The 22,339-nt window shown below is 43.0% G+C and overlaps 2 protein-coding genes across 2 annotated transcripts; one reads left to right on the forward strand and one right to left on the reverse strand.

The window, feature by feature from the left end:
• Positions 1 to 1,161: 1,161 nt before the first annotated feature.
• LOC119646977 (ATP-dependent DNA helicase PIF1) lies at positions 1,162 to 3,855 on the forward strand. The gene is made up of 3 exons (XM_038047688.1): positions 1,162 to 2,269; positions 2,362 to 2,522; positions 2,629 to 3,855. The coding sequence occupies exons 1-3, from the start codon at positions 1,498 to 1,500 to the stop codon at positions 3,676 to 3,678; spliced, it is 1,983 nt and encodes a 660-aa protein (XP_037903616.1). The 5' UTR covers positions 1,162 to 1,497; the 3' UTR covers positions 3,679 to 3,855.
• Positions 3,856 to 13,011: 9,156 nt separating this feature from the next.
• Positions 13,012 to 14,136, reverse strand: LOC119657142 (NADH dehydrogenase [ubiquinone] 1 beta subcomplex subunit 10). The gene is given in 7 exon segments (XM_038063920.1): positions 13,012 to 13,271; positions 13,390 to 13,438; positions 13,440 to 13,504; positions 13,507 to 13,609; positions 13,611 to 13,667; positions 13,812 to 13,918; positions 13,988 to 14,136. Coding segments are annotated over 6 exon segments (504 nt in total). The 5' UTR covers positions 13,911 to 13,918; positions 13,988 to 14,136; the 3' UTR covers positions 13,012 to 13,140.
• Positions 14,137 to 22,339: the final 8,203 nt, after the last annotated feature.

Genomic DNA, 22,339 nt, shown 5'->3' on the forward strand with positions numbered 1-22,339 from the left:
TCTGTGTTTGTATATTAGAGTAGTGTCCAGATAGTTGAGTGGTTAGAGCACAAGACTATCATACGGATACTGATACTATTGAGAGTAAATAACTTGGTTGGCGCACAGGGCAGTTGTTCGTAGACGCCGAAGAAGAAGGCAGAAGTGGCCTTGGATAGGTCACACAAGAGGGGTAACAATTCCATTGCTAGCTATGCCATAAAGTGGAATCCACTGTTCCAAGATGGCTGACGAGTGAGTCGCGCCAAGAGCATTTGGTGAAGAGCAGTGGAGGAGGAGCCCCAGCACAATGGAAAGTCTTAGAAGAAATTGAAATGCATTTCGACGGACTGTGTACAATAGCTCGTAAGCGGGGGTTTGCTTTTGTGCAGCGGACCCTTTCTTCTTGCTCTTCTTCGCCGTCCTTTTGTACTCGGCAGACTACCTCGATCTTCACCATCTTTTTGTGGCTTGGAGGCTACTTAGATGAAGTCTCTCGCCCTTTTCTCAGTCCGCAAAGGTATTCCAAAGTGGTCTGATGAGGATATGGGTAGAAGTGTGGAGGTGGCTATAAGTAACACGACAGCATTTTTTTAGGGTTGCTGTTATTTTCTTCTTTTTTCTGTTATTTATATTTAATTTACCATCCTAGGAAATGTACTCAGGATTTACAGTGAATCATCACCTGTTCGGTGCGCCTATGTATCACTGGCACCATGGTACTGAAAAGTCGAAATAGGGGAGTTATATAATGGCCATGAGCTTTGTTGTTTCTTGAAAATAATTTTTTGCTTGATTATTTGTCGATTGAGGTGTTCGGAGTCCTTCGAGGTTTCCAGTTTCCCAGACACCTAGATTGCGGTCGTTAGGATACCCAAACAACTATCAACCAAGAAGATAATTGAAAAATTTTCACTTCTCTACATAATGCAAGGCGTGGATATTATAATTGCACTATAAAATCGGACACAGGCTTTTCAAATTGGAACTAGCAGTTCACCAGAATATTAAATTAATTTACCCCAAATACAGTAATTATCTCTTAAAAGTGGCTCCTCCTTAAACTACCTTTTTTGTTGAGAACTTTTAACGAGAAGAAAAAATTTACTCCAAATAAATTCTCAAAAGGTTAAAAAGGTAGTGTGGCTTCAATAAACTAATTCATTTTCTTTGAGTTAAACTGCGAAGCGGGTGTTATTGTGTTTTCCAATGTCTATTTAAATGAACTTCTAATTCGATTTTTAGTGATTACATTCTAGAATTATAAGTAATTTAAAAGATTAGTGTTCATAACTTATTTTTAATTTTGAACCACAACACCTGAGAACTCACCACCGTATGTTCAGTTCATCGTTCTCAACCTTCGCCAACTTCACGTTTGTTTAGGTCGTGCATCCTCCATTCAAACTTTTGTATCGGTCATTTCTCCCGGTGTAGTTTGCGCGCGTTTTCCATTTCGTGCGTGTCAACTTTCAATTCCATTTTTGTCACAGAAAATCTCCATCAAGTTTATCGAAAATGGAACCTACTGATTCTGTAGTAACGTGTGCAGTGAATATCGAATGGCAAACCGCCACAGGAACAACCGGGCGCAAACTAACTTATAAGATTGCCACCCTCCGTCTCATCCGCAATGATGTACGGGAAATGTATGTCGAGGTTTCCCCGGACAAAGCAAAGCCTACGAAACTGAAGCTAAAGGACGTCACAGTGCATAAGAAATTTATGACTGAGGGAAAGGCCAGCATAAAGTTCAATGCGGATCGCTGCATTCTGTTCCTGTCGAACGCGCCGCCAGGACCTTTGGTTGCGTTTCTCCGAACTCTAGTTATCAAATTGGGTGGACACGCTGGCGAGAGCGAGGCTCAAGTACAGAAGAATCTCAGGGCGCATCTCTTGTCCGGGAAGCCAACTACTTTCGAGGATGTCAGCCCTGTGACTACGGCCGAAATGATTATGGCACGGAAGGCAGCGGGACTCGTGAAGAAGGCAACGATGACAACGCCTTCGCCACCGCACGCTAAAAAGAGAAAGTTTGAAGAACTGAAGTCCGACGGGAAACTTCCTCTACCGAAGAAATTGTATACACCATCCCCCCTCATAGAGGAGGACATAAAATTGAACGGGGAACAAAACGAAGTGCTGCAGGCGTGCTTGAGTGGGAAGAATATTTTCTTCACGGGATCAGCTGGAACGGGCAAAAGTCTTTTGCTGAAAAAGATCATTTCAACGCTGCCGCCCGATGGAACTGTTGCGACAGCTTCTACGGGTGTGGCTGCTTGTCTTATTGGTAAGTTTTCCTAATGCACCTAGTGACTCATTTAAAGGTGTTGCCTCGTTAACGACTGGTCATTAACATTTTCCTTCTTATCACCTTTCTAGGTGGAACTACGTTGCATAATTTTGCTGGAATTGGAGGAGGAGATGCGAGCCTGGCGCGGTGCATTGAATTGGCTTCAAGGTCGAGTTCAGCTCAAATTTGGCGAAAATGCAAGCGACTGATCATTGATGAGATTTCCATGATTGATTCTAAATTTTTCGATGTAAGTATTGACTTTCAATTCCCACTATATTTCCATCCAAGACCATAATTTCCTTAAAACCTCTTACTAAACATAGTAATTAACTCAAACCACCTTTTCTCTACAGAAAATCGAGGCGGTCGCTCGCAATATTCGCCGGAACGACAAACCATTCGGCGGCATTCAGCTGATCCTCTGCGGCGATTTCTTCCAACTTCCACCAGTCATAAAACGCGAAGACTTCGGTCCGAACGGGACACCACCGGAGAAGCGCTTCTGCTTCCAAGCCGAAGCCTGGGAAAAGTGCATTCAAATGGTCTACGAACTGAAGCAAGTTCATCGGCAAACCGACGCGCAATTCGTGAAAATTCTTAACCACATTCGCATAGGTCACATCACCGACGAAATAGTTGATCGCTTGCTCGCCACGTCGAGGCAGAAGATAGAAGCAAATGGCATTCTAGCCACACAGCTATGCTCGCACACAAACGATGCAAACGCCATAAACGAGTCGAAATTAGAAAACTTGTCGGGAGAAAAGTTTGTATTTAAAGCAGAAGACAGTGATCCTACCATGACCAAGCAACTGAACAATCAACTTCAGGTTCCCGGGGAGCTGGTACTGAAGATTGGAGCTCAAGTGATGTTGCTGCGTAATATCAATGTCTCTGCGGGTCTTGTGAACGGAGCGAGGGGTATAGTCAGTAAGTTCAAAGATGGAGTCCCCATAGTCAAGTTCAAGAACAACCACGAGTATTTCTGCAAGCATGAGAAGTTCATGGTGCGAACGGCGGCGGGAGCATTGGTTGTTCGCAAACAAATTCCTCTGAAGCTAGCCTGGGCGTTTTCGATTCATAAGTCGCAAGGACTCACATTGGACTGTGTCGAAATGTCTCTTTCGAAGGTTTTCGAAGCCGGGCAAGCGTACGTAGCGCTAAGTCGAGCCAAGAGTTTGGACAGTATTCGTGTTTTAGATTTCGATAAGAAGCAAGTCTGGGCCAACGCGGAGGTTCTTAGGTTTTACAAACTATTCAGGCGAAGGATACACGACATGACGATGATTCCATTGGGTGAGAAGAACGGCAGGGGTAACGGAAAGTCGGGGACGAGTAGAGATGGCAAGCTGGCAAAGCTGAAGAAGAGTTTAATGGAGAAGCCGTTGGTGACGATTTGCTGACGAGAATCTGTTCTTAAGCGATTTAATTTAGTTAGTAAATTTATTTTAAACATCAATGTAATGACCATGTGATGCGATATAGGTTTAATTTACTTCCGCCGAAATATAGGAAAATATATTTTTCTTAAGATTGAAGATTACGTAGTTTTACAAATAAAGATTTTCATATTAAAATAACCAAGTGTTTCGTTTTTTACGGGATTCAAACCCAATACGCTTTAAAGTTTGTTTCCGAATTATCACATTCTCATAGATGCCGCATTTAGCCGGATATTAGCACTAAGTGCCAAGGAGCTAGCTGCAGTCAACCGTACATACTTAGAAATATATGTCGAGAACTTCCCGCAACATCAAGCACGTTTGCAAAGTGGTGTATTTCTGTATAGTTTGAACCAAATTATGTGAGTTCCAGGAGATCAACTGAAGTTGTGGGGGATTTGGATGCACTGCCTGTAGTTGAAAATTTTATGAGAACTACAACCACCCACTCGAGACGCAAAATTTCTTTGATTTTCTGAGCTCATTTACGGATTTTGATTGGATTGGAATGTGCGCACGCTCCTCGGCGATGCTAACGAGGGTCCTCAGAATACCCGCCGTCTCTGGCCCTAAGCGAACTTAAATGATGGGATTCTGGAAAGCCGAGTGTCAGCATATATGAATCCCTTTGTCGGGTTCTTTCTGATTTCTACCACAAGACGCACTCTCTTGACCAGCCTCTGACAAGATCTTGACGACATAGTAGAGATGAGCAACTGACCAGAAGTCCGTCCGTATTTTTAAGGATATATGAGTATATAGGGCGGTGGTTTTCGGTCAGTGGAAGTTCACCCCTTTTCTGTAAGCGCGTTGTGCAAGCTTCCATCACATATCCCTAAAAATACCTTCGTATAAGCTCATTTCCCCCACATTTTTGAGTGGTACCTAGAAGACTGTCTTCCATCTTGTTTCATGTGCGCACCACTGCCACAAATTTGTTGCAATTCATCAATTTCGCTACGAAATTTCTGAAGACTAGCAGAGATGTCCATATAATTTATACTGAATTCACCGATGCTTTCGAATCTATCGACTAGCCCCCTCTTCCTACTATAATCTGATCACATGGACTTCCAACAACTCTCCTGGTTGAGATATTTTAATTTTATAATTTTTTTATCGATAATATTCTTGAATATGCTTTGGTAATGTGGTCCCTTATCATAATTACGATTGCCATGGAATTGAATCCATTCAAAGGAAGTTTAGTGGAACCGTAACCTTACTTTAATAGCCTGATCGCATGATGATTGGCAGAGGTACAAAAATGCACTGCGTATAGCAACGCGATCAGGGAAGCAAAACGGAATAGCTTCAGGGAATTCTTGAACAGACCACAGAAGCAACCAGGCTTTACAAGGCTGTAGGCAGAGACGGGCATTATCCCTTATCTGTTTGAAGAAGGAAGATGGGAAATTTAGCAACAATGAGGAGGACAGGGTACACCTGCTTCTCAGAACTCATTTCGCGAGGTCCTACCCGACGGCGGCAGGCAATAGCATTCTGTCTGACACCCCAAGAACGAATAAAAGGAGAACTGGAAACTAGCAAAAGAGTTATGCTCAGAAGTTAGGGTAAAATGGGCAGTGGGAACTTTCAAACCACTGAAATCACCTGGAGTAAATGACATTTTCTCAGCACTAATCCAGAGAGGCCTAGGAATCATCTTAGAGTCTCTTCTGAGGGTGGTAAGGGGGATCATAGAAGGATATATACCAAGGACATGGAGACGAAAGCAGGTAAAAAGGATCCGTTTCACCCTAAATCTTTCAGACCAATTTGCTTTACATCATCCGTACTAAAAACGATGGAGAAGGTCATAAACTACTATATTAGAACTATCCCCTACATCAGTGTCAACACGCTTACCGGGCAGGACGGTCAATTGAAACTGCTCTGTATCAGCTGACGGTGTACTACGGGACGCCATAGAAACAAAAGAAATAGCACTGTGTGCATTTTTGGATATCGCCGCTTATGTGGAGTATGGTAGTGGAAGAACTCCTGGACATGCTAACAAATACTGGAATACAGGTCCAGGGTTACGCGGACGACATTATTTGAATCTCTAGGGGCAAATATGACGATACCCTATGTGATAGAATCCAAACTGGGGTAAGGGTTCCTAGTGCCTGGTGTAGGAAGGTGGGAATGCGGATCAATCTAGCCAAAATCTCCATAGTGCCATTCACTAGGAGACGTAGGCTGGATCGCCTGAGGACCATAAGGTTACATGACCTGGAGGTGAATCGAGAAATAAAGGTCAAATATTTGGGAATTGCTCTAGACCAAACTTGCTCTAGAAGGCACATGTCGGAAAGCCACGGGGGCTCTGATGACTTGTAGGTTCATAGCAAGAAAAAAATGGGGTTGCAGCCCCAAGATACTACTTTGGATATATACTGCAATAGTAATACCAAGGGACCAGAAAGGACCGAACTCAGCACACAAGCCAGGGAATTACCCAAACTCCAAAGATTGACTTGTGCGTGTATCATTGGGGCAATGAAGACATGTCCAACGGCATCCCTGGAGGTTCTTCTGCCATTAACCCCTCTGCAACTGCACATACAGAAGCAGGCAAGGAGGGCAATATTCAGGGGAGAGCGTGGCTGGGACATACGACCAGCAACTAATTACTTGGTATACTGACGGATCCTTCCCAGCAGAGGGAGCGGGTGCCGGTGTCATTGGTCCAAGGAAAGTGTACTTGGAGCCAATGGGTAGGTACACTAGCATATTCCAGGCGGAAATATACGCCATAAACAGATGTGCCTCTTTTAATCTCCAAAGGAATTACAGGGGGCAGAACATTGCTATACTCACCGACAGCCAAGCAATGATCAAGGCACTTAGGCCCAACGGGGTGAACTCTAAAGTGGTATGGGAATGCCTTGAGAGACTGAATACACTCGACTCGTCCAACAAGGTCTGGATACTCTTTATTAAAGGCCATGCTGGGTTGGAAGGCAATAACGCAGCGAACTAGCCAAGAAGGGAGCAGGGACGCCCTTACACGAGCCAGAACGCTTCTGTGGAATCGGAAACGGTTTCATGGCTATGACATTAAAAAATGAAGAGGAACGGTTGAGGGAACTATACTGGGCCTACCAGGTATGGAACAGTCCAGGGTGCTTATCGGGGATACAGATCCATGCGCACAAAGGATTGCTTAAACCTCACCAAAAAGAACCTCCGAATCATAGTGGGAATTCTCACTAGTCACTGTCGTCTAAACTATCACCTAGGAAAGCTAGGGATATCTACGGACACTGCCTGACACTGTGCGGAGTGCGATGAAACCTCTATACACGTCCTGAGACAGTGTCCTGCACTTGTGAAAAGTAGGTCGAGGCATCTGGGAGAACACTTAATACTAGATGCAAAGTTGAAAGATCTAGAAGTAGGGAATATACTAAAATTCCTAATGGTTATAGGCTTGATTGAGATACTATGATTAATAGGTACACTATAACCAGCAAAAGGGGAACAATAGTTCTTTAAGGACGCGGTGCCACTTTCCCTTAACAGAATAACAATAATGATTGTTGGCAGCTTGGCCTTCTGGCTTCATCCCTAGCCACTCACAAAAATGGAGCTATTGATGCGTTGTAATTAATGTAATGTAATGTTTATATGTATATACAGTAAGTAACTGAAACATTTTCTGTTTTTTTTAATTCACAATAAATAAATAAAAATAAACAAACTACATGCAACTTCCCAAAGGTGAGATTAACCCTACTGCTAATCGCGAAATGGTCGATCTCAATGCTCTTTAAGAAGCAATCTCTTCTATGAAATATAAGGAAGCGTCAGGACGCGACGCTGTCCTTGCAGAAGTATATGTATAAACTGGTGTTTCGCCGCACCTACATACTACTCAGCGCATTCAACGCTTACCTGAAAGAGAACAGTTCTCCTTGTTGCCAGTTCAATTTAAGAGAAGGGAGATCACAGGGGATGCTGCCATGAAAGTTTTGGAGGCTGTTCATCTAGCTGGAGCATCCATTGTTGATCTCGATGAGTGTTACTCCACATTACGCTTGATGTCAGAAATATCTTTAATACCGAAAGGCTGTGTGTATGCTAGTTATACTCGAAAGTTAATTCCATGTGCTGGGTTACCCCTTGCGGATATTGAGGGATTCCCTGAAGGCTGCGCCTTGCCCCTATAAAAAGTTGGAGTGCCAGAGATGTATGGAGATCACGGCAGGGGTAGCACAAGGACCCATGCTAGAGCTGAATATCTGAAACTGCTAAGACTTGACATGCCAGAGAAGTCGCGCCTTCCAAATTGTGTACATGACATTGGGACACTTTTTGCTGGACGCACTTTTGAACAGGCCCAAAACAGACTTGGCGCGAAAGTGGATGGATGTGTGCTCATGCAGCGTTGCGCAGGAAAGAACCGGATTTGTCATCTTGACTAAAAAGAGAATCCCGATCCTGCGTCCCGTGTCGATCGAATTTTCCGGTAAAATTCGATAATATATTAATATAATATAATTAGTTCTCTTCGAATAAGGATCGGTATGCAACGTATTTGAAGGCCTAGATTTTACATAGGCATCTTCATAATTTTTTCAGGTTTTTCCGTTTTTCACTTCAAATTTGCATTTTTTGGATCTTTATTCCCCTACTTTGCTACCGATATTAAATTCTGTCTCGAAAAATACTAATCGAAACCTTTCATTTGATACCCCACACGACTATATTCGGGAAAAATGCATTTTGGACCACGCTTAAACTACACGTAAAATAATATCTTGCACTGTAGCATGTGATTTCATAGTCTATATATTATACTTTCAACAAATTTCACCCGAGAGATTCGGAGAAAAGTGCTTGTGACCGACGAACAGATGGACTTATAATAGATAGTAAACCGATTTTACGCATGGAAAATAAAGCAGCGATCGGAATAGTACGAAATGAAGAACAGAAAATTAAAGATTGAGTTTAAATTCAAAAAGAAGCTTGGTTCGGTAGCGGATAAACCAAACCTAGTTTCGGTTCTCATAATAACGGTAATAGTGCAATATTTTTTTTTAAAAAACTGCGTTTAATTTACCGCAATTTTTTATCAAAAGCTTCTCATCGTAATATTTGGAACCCATCATGTTAGGTATATTAGTAATCGGGGTAAAATGCGTCGGTTGTTCCGTATCATCAAATCGTGTCTACTAATCTATTCGTAAAGGGGAATATGTTGGAAAGGGTGTCCTTGGTTATTAAGCTCGGATAATCGATAATCTTCCGGAGAGCCTTCTTTGGTACGAGACGGATGACCAATCGAAAGATTATACTGTGACAGCATGTATTCCTCAAAGTTTCGTATTGATCCCACGTTGTGGGAAATAATGTATGATGGAGCGCGAAGTTGGTTGGCTTTGCAGGTAACTTGGCGGTGCTGTATTTGCGAAGCACCCCGAAGACGTTCCTCTTTATGGAACTAAAACCATTTATGTTATCAAAGCATGATTACGAATGGTTGAACTGAATCTTCTCCTTTTTCTTCAGCCTTTGTCTCGTCCACAAGTGGGGCCGTCGCGATCGGTTGCGACATTTTGTTTTATCAATAGCCTGATATGGATGCAATCGTGAGGCTTTTCAATCCACATCCAGTGTAACAAGCCACCATTATTCTTTGGTCGCTTACTATCGACTTCGATGTTCAAACCAATCTTGGCGAGTGGATTCTCGTTGGCGTAATACGTGACCATACCATCGAAGACGCCCCTCTCGCAATTTTTCCAAGATCGGTGCAATTCCACCTCAATCGCGGATATCCTTATTTGGATGTGAGCGTGTCACACCACTAGTCCAAAACAACATCTTCGTCTCCATTACCGTAGTCGTTTTATAGTCGTTCAACACTAAGAACCATAGAGGGCGAGAAGGCGCACGACATTGCAGTAGATTTTGGATTTGAGGCGTTCGTTGATACGTCGATCAGAAAGAACACCAGTTGTGGAACGCCACTTCAAAATGCAGTGTATAGGGGGCTGGACGTTAGATGTCTGACGGTGTCCATATCAAAAACAAAGAGGAATGGTGAGGGAGCACTTACTTGATGAACACCAACAGAGATACGAAGCGGTTTTGATACACCCGCCACACTTCGAACTTTACTTTTCAGATCGTGGCAGAGCAATTGAACCCAGTGCACGAGTTCTTCTGACACTAAGTGTTGTCGTAGAGCATACCAGATTACTTCGTGTGGCACACGCTTTCTCTAGATCCAGAAATCCAATGAAAAGTGGGCGATGCTTCTCAATGAATAATCGCACGCGTGTATTGCGTCAGTAGTTCCATAGTTCTTGACAAATCCGGCTTGATTTGCGATTATTTCAACGATTTTGCGAATACGGTTGTCAAGTTCAAAAATCTTCATGGTATGGAAAAGTAGCCGGATCGGACGGTAATTTGAACATTCTGCTGGACTACCTTTCTTTTTTCTATATTGGAACTGTGGTACTTTCTTGTCAGTCAGATGGTGTTCTGCCTTCCTGAATAACTCGACTGAAGAATTCATTGAGCCACAGTGTTGGGTGCCAGCTCTTCGCTTCCAGAGCTCAGATGCGATGTCGTCAGGTCCTATGACCCCTGATTTCATTCGTTTTATTGTTTCCTCGACTTCAGTTGCCCTGAGAGGTGGAATTACTCCAAATATCGGCAATGCATGTGGAAGTGGAGGATGAACAAATTGTTCAGTTGAGATCTGCTCTAAATATTCTCGCCATCTATCCGTCGTGGCTCGAAGGTCGGTGAGCAAAGTACCGTTCTTTTCATTAATGCAACAGAAGTGTTAGATATCCTGTATGCATTCGTGTCGGCTTTTAGTAAGTCGATACAGATCTCTCTCGCTATCCCGAGTGTCCAGTTTATTGTAAAGATCTTTGTATTGGACCGCTCGGGAGACACCGATAGTTTTCTTTGCTTCCCGGTTGGCATTGTTATAAATTTGCCAATTGGCGAGCGTTTTATTGTCGAAACACTTATGTTAGAGGCGTTTCTTTTCACGGAACTTCATTTCAACATCGTCATAACAAAACCAAGTATCTCGGTTGTTGAACCGGTTACCTGGCTTGCTGTCCCGAGGGTTAATTTGGTTCCGCGATTCTTCCACATTCGTAATGGTTGGTAATCGCGTAGGTCAAGACATTTCTTCTTTCTTCTCACGAAATCGCCTCCACTTAATACGTGGCGGGCCAGTGCGTTTCTCACGCTGTTTTATCGGTGCCTTGATTTGCAAGACGCGATTGTCTCATAGGAAACGACTTTGCAATCAGTGACGGTGGTAAAATGTCGACGTCTTTTGAGAATATAGTCGATTTGCATTTTACTATTCTCACTAGAAAATGTAGGAAGATGAGACAATTGTTTGATGAACCATGTATTCCTGAGTACAATATCATGAGTGTCCGCAAAATAGACTATACGCTTCTCACTCTCATTGCGCGCTCCAAACCGATTTCCCCCCTGGAATTTGTTTCCGTCTGCTTTTTCACTCACATTACCATTAACGCCGCCTGCAAAGATACTATAATCCTCAGCAGGCATCTTTCTCGCACTAGGTCGACATCTATGGTATGTACGCGGTAAAGAAGTGAAAAGTGCGATCCGCTGATATAATGGTGAGCTTCATCAGCCGGTCATCAAATTGTTCGACTTCTTTAATGGTGTCATGGAAACCCTCTGAGATGGCAATGTCAACACCGTATTGAGTGTGGGGGCTACCGAATTGGAGAAGTTTGTTGTCATTTTTACCGCGTTTTCGTTCTATGCCGCAGGTGTTGGCACTAGAAAATCGGGTTTCTTGTAGAGCGCCGATATCAATGCGCTTTTTCAAAGACCCTTGCGAGTTCCTCGGTCTTTCCAGTCAGTGTGCCAATATGACAGACATGTATTTGTTTTGCTCGTACAAACGGGAAGACGGACGCGATGCTTATTACCAATATTCTAAATCAATCATAAATGATTCCTTTCGATCTTCTAGGGAATGAGGCGCACTGTCTCTACCAGAGGAGTGCCAGTTCACTAGGTGTGACTGCAGATTGGGAGATGGGTCAAGCGAAAACATGATGAATTGAATTACCACGTAATACCCTTCCTTAAGGGGCACTGTAGTTACACGGAGTATGGCATTGGTCGAGATTGGGCGTGCTCCTGACTGTCCTGAATGCCCCGCTTCACCCAAGGTAAATTATACAATAACCCCATAATCTCGTGGAGATGTTGCAGCTGTGAACGAAGTGGAGCCCGCAAACGGATCCGACCGTGCCCGGAAAACGCAATGGTTGCGTGTAGAGCCCCACAAACTGCTGCAACCTGGCTCAGGAAGGTCTTTTTAAGATTTCCACCTCCATCCATAAAAAATATATTTATATATCCGCAAGTGTACTCACAGAGATCCCTTTTTGCTTCTATATTCCCAAGTCCAGATATGTCCTCACTTACAGATTATCAGTTTTTATTAGCCGACCGATTGTCGCCGTTGCAGTTTCATTATGATGCAGGTTTATCTGGACTACCTTAAGCATTTAATGGCCACGTACTTAAATTTTGAAAGGTTGCCAGAGTCTGGATCGCAAACATCCGATTACTTTCCTGGCACCGGTAATACCCCCGGGCTAATGTGGTTTGCAGCCGACCTTCAGCCCGTTGATTTTCTGCCGGCTATAAAAGACTCCTTTCTTCAAATAGTTACTCGTGAATGATAATTATACAAATAATCATTGCATTTACCAAATTTGTCTGGCAATAGTTCGAAATATACTGTTTCATATAACCAGCTAATTAGGCCCCATAATTGTTATAGTTTCATCTTTTGCACCGATAACTTCACATCCTAGAACTACGAAGGCTGCAACGGGTAGGACACGTGTAATGCACGAACAAGCATCGGATCCAGCAAAGTCAAGGTGGTAATTCCAAATGGAAGGCTCTACCCCTCAGATAAACACAACTTTTCATTAGGTTCAAGAACACACCCGAATCAAAGAATTCCTGCCGTTTACCATTTCATAAATTTTGCTGGCTTGTAGTTTCGGCCTTAATGGGGGACCTTTTTTTAAAAGGCAGGCAGGAAAATTGAAGGAACCATTGGCGCATAAAACCGCCATGAAGGCTCCTAAGGTATGTTTCTCAATCATGCATCACAGCCTCCAATCAATTTTTGCTTCACCATTATCGTGAAACTAAGGCGAACGTATCTCACTCTGAATTGTTTGACTAAGTTTCTGTGAACTCAGTCTGATGTAAGACACCCGCGCTTTCAGAAAACATTTGTTTGACTCCCGATGTATTTATTGATACAGCCCTGAAGCTATTACTTTCGAACCTTCTTTAACTTTTGAAGAGTTGGTCATCGATTTACAATCTCTACAAATATTTCCACTAAGTCATCCACCATCGAAATCAATGCGCTTCCGATCCTTCGGCATTTTTCATTCCAGAGCCGACTGGACCGTGACGTCGCTCCCAAATCAATCGATGTTTTTGCTTCATGTAACACGTTTTAGCATCGCCATAGCCACCTAAGTCACCATCTGAAATATCATGAAGCGAAATGAGGTTCCATTCGTCCAGCTAAGGTATAGGTATAGGTAGGTGCTATACTTAAATTTACTTCTACTGAGCTAAATGAAGAACAGTCAAAAAACCTACACTTAATGAACCAATTGGTTGCTGCCTTCTCGTAAATCTCCTTCAAAGGAGGTGCATTTTGCAACGTGATCTGGGGCTTCGTACAGGATGCAGTCTTCAAATCGTTGACGAAGATGTTAAGGATTTCACTGTCAACCATCCGGTCGCGACGGAATTGCTGGTTGGCTTCGAATTTGCACACAGCATCGTCTGTATAGCATTCGTCGACAGTTGGAACACGGGCGGAATTTCTGGTGGTACCATGGATACTTCGTTTGGTTGGGTTCGACGAGTTGTTTCTGAAACGACAGACAACCGGGTTGAGGTTATGCAATTATATAACTATTGTCTGCCCCTTTTTGACTACTTAACAAAGTAACAAAAGGACTTTAGCATGAATTCTAAATCACCTACAGTTTAAACTACGAAATTTCACTGAACACTTGCATTTTACCTCTAAACCAAGTCACAGGTCCGTCGACCATACTAAAAACAGCTCTTGAAAACCGCTCTAGCGGTGATCTTCCTTCGGCTTCAGGCATTTTGTTGGCTAAAAAAAGTAAAATTGAGAATTGCAGACTAATTATATTGCGCGAGCCTTATATCGTGGAATATTTACATTAAAAATTACCAGAAAACTAAAGATGACCGACGACAGACGATAGTGATGGGCTTCAGGTTGACAGTTTACAACAGCTGGGAATTGTTCCGAATTGTTGAGTATTGAAATTCTGCTTTTTTTATCGCAGGCTTGAACCGCAATTGCAACTTTTCCTCGCTGTCGCTGAAAGTTTCTGCAACATTTAATGGTGGAATCTTTTGGGCAAGAGCTTTAAAATCAACTCAAATATAATAAAACTTAAAAGAAAAAAACTGGTAAGTTAATTAAATTTAATAATTTAGATTTATTTGACTTGAACAGTTCGCTACACTTTGAAGTCAAATATCTCGAAAGCCCACTGATATTTTTTCATAAATTCTTGAAAGAAAAACAACATTTTTATGTTTTACCGTTATTATCATTTTATTACGGACATTAACAGCAAAATATTAATAGCAAAATGATAAAACCAAAAAAATTAGCGTTTTGCACACCCAAACAAAACTTAGAAACTTTAAATTTAATAAAAAGAAAATAAATTTATCCCAACAGTTGGGTAACCATAGCTTTTAAAATTGTGAGAAGTCTTCTTTTCATCGACCCTACAAGTTTTTCGGTGACTTCCGCAGGAATAGAGCTCCAAAATCCTTTTTGTTCCTTATATCCCTTTTTCGTAGTTCCTTTTCCACGTGTGCCCACAAGTGCTCTATCGGATTTAAATCCGGGCTCTGAGATGGACGAGGAAGGATCTTTTTGGCATGGTAAAGTTGTCATCCCTTAACGACCGTGGCTGTGTGTTTTGGGTTGTTTTCATGAACTAACATGATATCTGATGGCAACGCCAAGATTGCTATCGTAGCTGGTATGTGCTTTCTTAGTATACTAAGGTAGCCCACTTTAGTGAGGTTTTCCGGGATTATATATAGAGACCTTGGTCCTTTAGATGCCATAACACCCCACACTGCTGCCACCGTCATGTTTAACCGTTGGTACAATGTGATGCCCTCTAAGGTAGTGTCTATTCTTCTCCACCCCAATTGCGGGCCATCGGAACCGAAATTGTTAAATTTCGACTCGTCGCGAAAGATAACTATTTCCAAAACTCTTCTGACTTATAAACGAACTCTTGAGCATATTCAAGTTGTTTTTTAATATCCTTTTGGGAAAGCATTTACTTCTTCCTCGTACTAACAGGCTCTGTATCCCTCCCTATGGAGAAAATTTCATGACATAATACACAGTGGACTTTGGCTTTTCTATTATTTCAGCTATTTCCCGTACACTTTTATTTTCGAGTTATTACAATCTCAATATATATATGGTGGCAACGTCAGCACCGAAGACGAATCAACCAACAACATCAAACCGCACTGGTCAAACACAAACACGAAGAAGAATAAGGATAGGAGAATACAACTTTGAGACCGTTGACAATTTCTCCTATCTAGGGTCGAAAATCACAACCGATAACAACTACGATGATGAAATCCGCGCACGGTTGTTGTCAGCCAACAGAGCCTATTTCAGCTTACAAAGACTGTTCCGCTCGAAACCTCTCACCATAGGGTCAAAGCTCTTACTGTACAAGACTATGATCTTGCCAGTCCTCATGTATTCCTCGGAAACTTGGGTTCTTAGCAGGAAAAATTGCGAACTCTTGGCCGCGTTCGAGAGAAGAATCCTCCGAAGAATTTTTGGCCCCCTACATGAGGATGGACGATTCCGTAGCCTACACAATGACGAAATCTATGAGCGATACCATGACCGTCCGGTTGTGGATAAAATCCGGCTCAATAGGTTACGGTGGGCGGGTCACTTAATCCGTATGGATGAAGATGATCCCACCCGGAAAGTCTATAAGGGCAATATCTATGGTAGGAAAAGAAGACGAGGTAGACCCTGCCTAAGATGGAGCGATGGCGTGGGCCAGGACGCCAGACAGCTTTTAGGGATATCGAATTGGTGGACCTCGGCGCAAAACCGGGATGTCTGGAGTTCCTTATTAAGGCAGGCCTAGACCGGATACCGGTTGTTGCGCCGTTGATGATGATGATGATGATGATGACTAGGACTAAGTGCCAAGCATTTAGGCTCGGACGATCCTACCTACTCAAAAACGAAAGGGGCGCTGGTGGTAGTGGCTGGTGGTAGGTCAATGGGAGAATCCGTCGAGTACTCCCCGCAACACCGAGCACGTATTCAGAATGGTGTTCTTCTGCATGGTTTGAACCAGACTGTGCGAAGTCCCAGGACATCAAGGGAAGCCGTGAGGGGTTTAGGTACAATCCCTTTAGTTGACAATATTATGGGAACTACAAACACCTGCTCCAGACACCAAATTTCTATGAATTCCCGAGCCAGTGGCTCATAGTTCACCTTCTTTTCCACGTATTTCTGTTCGATGTTGCTATTATGGGGGATAGCAACATCGTATATACGCGGAGCGACCCATATTGTCAACTAACAGTACGTCAGACTGAACATGCCTATTATTCGCGACAGATTTCTAAGATGGTCGTCAGTACCAGCATACAGCTTGATGTCATCTAAGTACATCAAGTTTGTCAGTTCGCACTTAGCACGTAGGCTATACTTTATTGCAAAACTATGCCTTCTAGCATCATTCAGTAGCCATGAAAGGGGGTTCAGTGCCATACAAAACCAAAGGGGGCTAAACGAATCCCCCTGGAAGATGCCCTCCATATACGGATGGGCTCTGAGGTATTAGCACCCTCAGATGTACGCACTGATAAGGTGGTAGTTTATTATTATTATTAGTTTCCGATCAATGCGGTACAGATGTAGGATATTGATTAGTCAGGTATGTGGAACGCCATCAAAAGCCTTGGCATAATCGATATAGCAACTGAAGAGGTTTCTTTGGCCTCTAGTTGCTTGTCCTACAATTACCGAGTTGATAATGAGTTGCTCTTTGCAACCCCTTGACCCAACTAGGCAGTCTTTCTGCTCCTCGGATAGAATGTTGTTGGTCTCGAAGTGCGCATTGACCCTTCCACTAATAATGGACGTTATGAATTTGTAGAGGTTTGGTACGCAAGTAATCGGTCTTGTGTCTGAGAGGTCCTGCACCGTGTCCTTCCTAGGGATAAGGTAGGTAATCCCGCAGTGAGGAAGGGTGGAAGTTCCTCCGGCGGACTCATGACCTTATTTATACTGGTAAATTTCTTATACCAGAAATTCTGCATCCGATCCAGACCTGGGTCCTTTCAGTTTTTCGAGCTGTTTATGGCTCGTCGAATTTCCTCTTCGGTAACATCTGCAAAATTCATGCCAGGCGTATTTACATGGTGGGTGCCTTCGGCGTAGATCCACTCAGCATGCTTAGCATGCTGGGCGGGTAACTCCCAAAGTCCACCCCAATACTGTTTCGCTTTCCGTTACCAAAAACTGTATTGTCTAGACACTCTGTTGGGATTCGTTGAGAGATCTGAAAAAACTCCGCTGGTTCCTCGCATATGTTGCATTCTGGACACGTCTGGAATGAATTTCGCCATACCGTCGTAACCGACTGCATATGACAGAAAGTTTCGGCTTTAGTGTGTGCAGAAATTCAACTACGGGTGTCTCATTGGAGATGCCATAGTTCCGGTAAACTCTCTGCAATTTATTCTTCACCCGTCTGCTGGCACTGCCAGTGCTGATCTGAATCAGTCTAGCATTGCCCTGCCTTAGTGAGTCTCTCCGACGTTACAGACGAATTTTCCATGGTGGATCTCTTTGGTCACTCAAATCAATTACACGAAAGCGAATCTTCTGACCCTGCAATCGGATAGCCGCAACTGCACCACAATGCACAAGTGATTGTAGTTGCAGTAGCAACATATATAGGCGAGATGCAATCTCAGTATTGATTTGAGATAGAATTCCCGGAGTTGCTGGAGATGCATAGAGCCTGGGAATACCTGGCCTATGCAAAGGATTCATATCCGAGAATCCTATACACGCTCTTTGGAATTCGTCCCGAACCTCAGCTGGAAGGTGGAGAAGAGTGCTTCGGCGAGTACCGAAACTGTTACCTGCAGTGCGGCGTAGTGTTGTTGATGCCGCCGCTTCTGCCCTCATCGACTCTCGGCCACCAGTTTCCGCGATGACCTCAAGTCGAACACGCTCCCTGATGGTGGCCGGGATTGTGTCGCTGCGAGTAACAAAGTGATACTGGTCTGCGACTCGCTGCACAGTCACGTGCGTGAATTGCGGGAAACGCTCGACGAATCTCTGGTGCAACAAGGGGCGGTAAGATGTTGTATCCGCCCCGTCGTTATTTCGTAGTAGGAGCGGATAATGAAGAGGTTCATTTCTTCAGTTCATTTCATCCGCTGCCTACGCGAATTTGCTGAAGTGGTCGCCACAGATTGTGGCGAAACAGCTGCAGTAGCTATGCTCCTGGTCGCCGTGCCGCCTAGACGTCGAACCGCCCTACGATTAGTGGTTTCGATGCCGTGCTGTCCATTACGAGAGCCCAACGAATCCCCAAGTCAAACGACTCTCGCTGGTTATCCGCACCGGGCTTTCTCTTCTTCTCATTTTTGGTGCTGCATTTTATCCCTAGCTGCCAGGTGTTGGGATAGCTTCTTCAGTGAGTAATCTGAAGGACTGCAAAGTTGCTGCACGTTCCTCGCCTACCCCCTGAGACGCTGCGGTGGCGTACAGCCATTCAGACTGAAGCTATCCATCGCTCCTCCTTTCACAACCGGGGTTGGGACCGGCTACGCAATTCCTTCCCCAAGGAATGCTGGGACTGTTTTTCGAAATTACAATTTTTCACTTTTTGGGAACACTTTGAAATGAAAAACGTGATTTTTACCGAAAAAATCGGGTAATTAATTATTACAAAATTAAATATATTAACAAATTGGAAAAAAACTCTCCGGCGTTACCTCGTAAATTATGTACTATAGAAATAGTGTTCGAAATTTCAAAACGATTGGTGTAGTAATTTTGGAGCTATGAGGGGCGCAATTTTGAAAACATGAGTTGTGGACAAACGTTTTGAAGTTTACTCTGTTTTCCAGCTTCTGGCTTCGCTCGGTTTACTGACTCTCATGCCTTGCATGAAGTTTAGTAAAGCAAAAGAACCTTCATTAGAGACACAGGTTGCCACATAAGCTGCAATCTCGACAATGACAGGGGGTCCCACTCTCGTTCGTGTTTTTTTTCGTAAATCCTCCGACACATCGCTTCAGGAGGGCATCTTTGTCTTCATAGATAGGCATGATGGCACTACACATGCGTTTGAACGAATCCAATGTATTAGCAGCTGCAGCTTTTGGCCATTCGCACCACCAGTCCGCGCTGAGTCATGAATGAAACGTGGTTGCTTAAACCGTATTTTCCCCAGTTTTGCTCACTTTCTTTTTTCAGAGGTCTCCCTCATATCTCTAAAAAAATTTACATCTAAATTAAATTGTACACCACACGTGTCATTGTAATTCCCTGAGTGTATTAAAATAATTAACCACTAAAAAGTCTTCTTTTTCTTATCCTTGTCCCATTCACAAGCAGGGCTTTCACGTCGTGATCTATTTCGCCATTTTGTTCTGTCATTTGCCTGATCCGGATGCAGTCGCGAGGCTCTCAAATTCCCACACTAACATGTGATCTATAAAATATCATATATGATTACCATTCACTCATTGGTGGGTCATACGGTGTTAACCACTTCTACACGCCATCATACACAGTCCGCTGAAATGCGTTTTAATTTCTTTCACGACTTCCCGAGAATTCTACACGCCTGCGCCTCTGTTCTGCGCTAAGGCTCCTGGGGCCACCCATCGTTCGCACATTAAGCCGGATAGCCCATCTAGATGGATTTTTTTTTATTTTATTGATTTATTCTATAGCAAATTTAAATATAAGAGGTACGATCCTCGTTAAGTCCACCCAACTACTGGTCTATGCTGACGATATATACATCATGGGAAGAACGACCCGAAACGTACAAGCTGCCTTCATTCAGATCGAGCAGGCGGCGCGAGATCTTGGGCTGCACATCAATGAAGGCAAAACAAAATATATGGTGCAACGTCAGCACCGAAAACCAACCAACCAATAACATCAAATCGCACTGGTCAAACGGGAAGAATAAAGATAGAAGACTACAACTTTAAGACCGTTGATAATTTCTCTTACCTAGGGTCGAAAATCACAACCGATAACAGCTACGATGATGAAATCCGCGCACGGTTGTTGGCAGTCAACAGAGCCTATTTCAGCTTACAAAAACTCTTCCGCTCGAAACGTCTCACCATAGGGTCAAAGCTCTTACTGTACATGATCTTGCCAGTCCTCATGTATTCCTCGGAAACTTGGATTCTTGGCAAGAAAAATTGCGAACTCTTGGCCGCGTTCGAGAGAAGAATCCTCCGAAGAATTTTTGACCCCCTACATGAGGATAGACGATTCCGGAGTCTACATAACGACGAAATCTATGAGCGATACCATGACCGTTCAGTTGTGGATAAAATCCGGCTCACTAGGTTACGGTGGGCGGGTCACTTAATCCGTATGGATGAGGATGATCCAACCCGGAAAGTCTATAAGTGCAATATCTATGGTAGAAAAAGAAGACGAGGCAGACCCTAGATTTTTTTTTAAAGCGCGTCGAAAAATTAAATGACCGTTTTTCTGAGAGGAAATAACCGGCTCCTTGGACTACTTGTTACGCATTTATTTCCACGTATTTGGCTTATTAATATAACATTCCCCGTAAATATGTTAGGTTTTTTTATTTGAATTTTTTCCACCTAGGTTGATTATTAGACTCACTTGGGAGATCTTGGGAGAGTATATTTCACTGCATATCATAGCCAGCAATGTAATTGTCGACCTTCCTTAATGTGTTTTTTGCACGGGTAATTGGTCGGTTTTCCAACGAAGCTTCTTGTTCGAAATAGTATCAAGCCAGGCTTTTAGACAAGTGTTGATGAAAGTTTGGAGCTGCTGAGTAACATTGGGGTCACCTGTATTACTCCCATATAGCAACACAGAAAGAACATTAACGTAGAACAGTCTTAACTGGATGGCGATGTTGATGTGATCAACGCAAGAGGATTCAGAGTGGAAACTAGCCTGCTCTCTATCGATTAAGCTTTCGAGATGCTCCAAGACACGTTCTAGGATTTTTTTAACTATAGGGTGTTTCATAACTAAAGGACCAAATGTGATGTGGCCTGTTTAAACTTTCGTTGTAAACTAAGTTAACTGATTTTTTGTAGTTGAAGAAGGACGTTTAAAATCCTCGTCAGCACTACTACGCAAAATTTTATGGATAAAATAAGGAAAGTTGTAAATATAGGAAATTCATCCACTTTCAAAAATGACGTATTTATCGTTGGAAAATCCAAACTAATAACTATTTTTTTATAATTTGTGAGCTTTTTAAAAGTTTGGTAATACGGTTTCCCACAATATTCACGAAGTTTTGCATGATTTAGGGTTGGATAGTACTCCGCGGTGGGAATACTGCTGTATTAAAGTCTCTAACGTTTTGATACTGCATGTTGTTGTCGTACGTGTAGCGACAGATGATTGCCTAAAGGTTCTCCATTAGATTCATGATTGGTAAATAAACGGAGCATGGCGAAACATTCTCCTATCTAGGGTCGAAAATCACAACCGATAGCAGCTACGATGATGGAATCCGCGCACGGTTGTTGTCAGCCAACAGAGCCTATTTCAACTTACAAAGACTGTTCCGCTCGAAACGTCTCACCAAAGGTCAAAGCTCTTACTGTACAAGACTATGATCTTGCCAATCCTCATGTCTTCCTCGGAAACTTGGGTTCTTAGCAAGAAAAATTGCGAACTCTCTCCTCCGTAGCCAACACAGTGACGAAATCTATGAGCGATAACATGACCGTCCGGTTGTGGATAAAATTCGGTTCAATAGGTTACGGTGGGCGGGTCACTTAATCCGTATGGATAAGGATGATCCCACCCGGAAAGTCTATAAGGGCAATATCTATGGTAGAAAAAGAAGACGAGGCAGACCCTAGATTTTTTTTAAAGCGCGTCGAAAAATTAAATGACCGTTTTTCTGAGAGGAAATAACCGGCTCCTTGGACTACTTGTTACGCATTTATTTCCACGTATTTGGCTTATTAATATAACATTCCCCGTAAATATGTTAGGTTTTTTTATTTGAATTTTTTCCACCTAGGTTGATTATTAGACTCACTTGGGAGATCTTGGGAGAGTATATTTCACTGCATATCATAGCCAGCAATGTAATTGTCGACCTTCCTTAATGTGTTTTTTGCACGGGTAATTGGTCGGTTTTCCAACGAAGCTTCTTGTTCGAAATAGTATCAAGCCAGGCTTTTAGACAAGTGTTGATGAAAGTTTGGA

The sequence above is a fragment of the Hermetia illucens genome, chromosome 1, assembly GCF_905115235.1.
Source record: "Hermetia illucens chromosome 1, iHerIll2.2.curated.20191125, whole genome shotgun sequence".
Lineage (NCBI taxonomy): Eukaryota > Metazoa > Arthropoda > Insecta > Diptera > Stratiomyidae > Hermetia > Hermetia illucens.

Coding starts and splice junctions, on each gene's coding strand:
- LOC119646977 (XM_038047688.1), top strand. CDS start 1,498: ATGGAACCTACTGATTCTGTAGTAACGTGTGCAGTGAATATCGAATGG. Junction 2,270..2,361: donor TGTGGCTGCTTGTCTTATTG/GTAAGTTTTCCT, acceptor TCACCTTTCTAG/GTGGAACTACGTTGCATAAT. Junction 2,523..2,628: donor TTGATTCTAAATTTTTCGAT/GTAAGTATTGAC, acceptor TTTTCTCTACAG/AAAATCGAGGCGGTCGCTCG.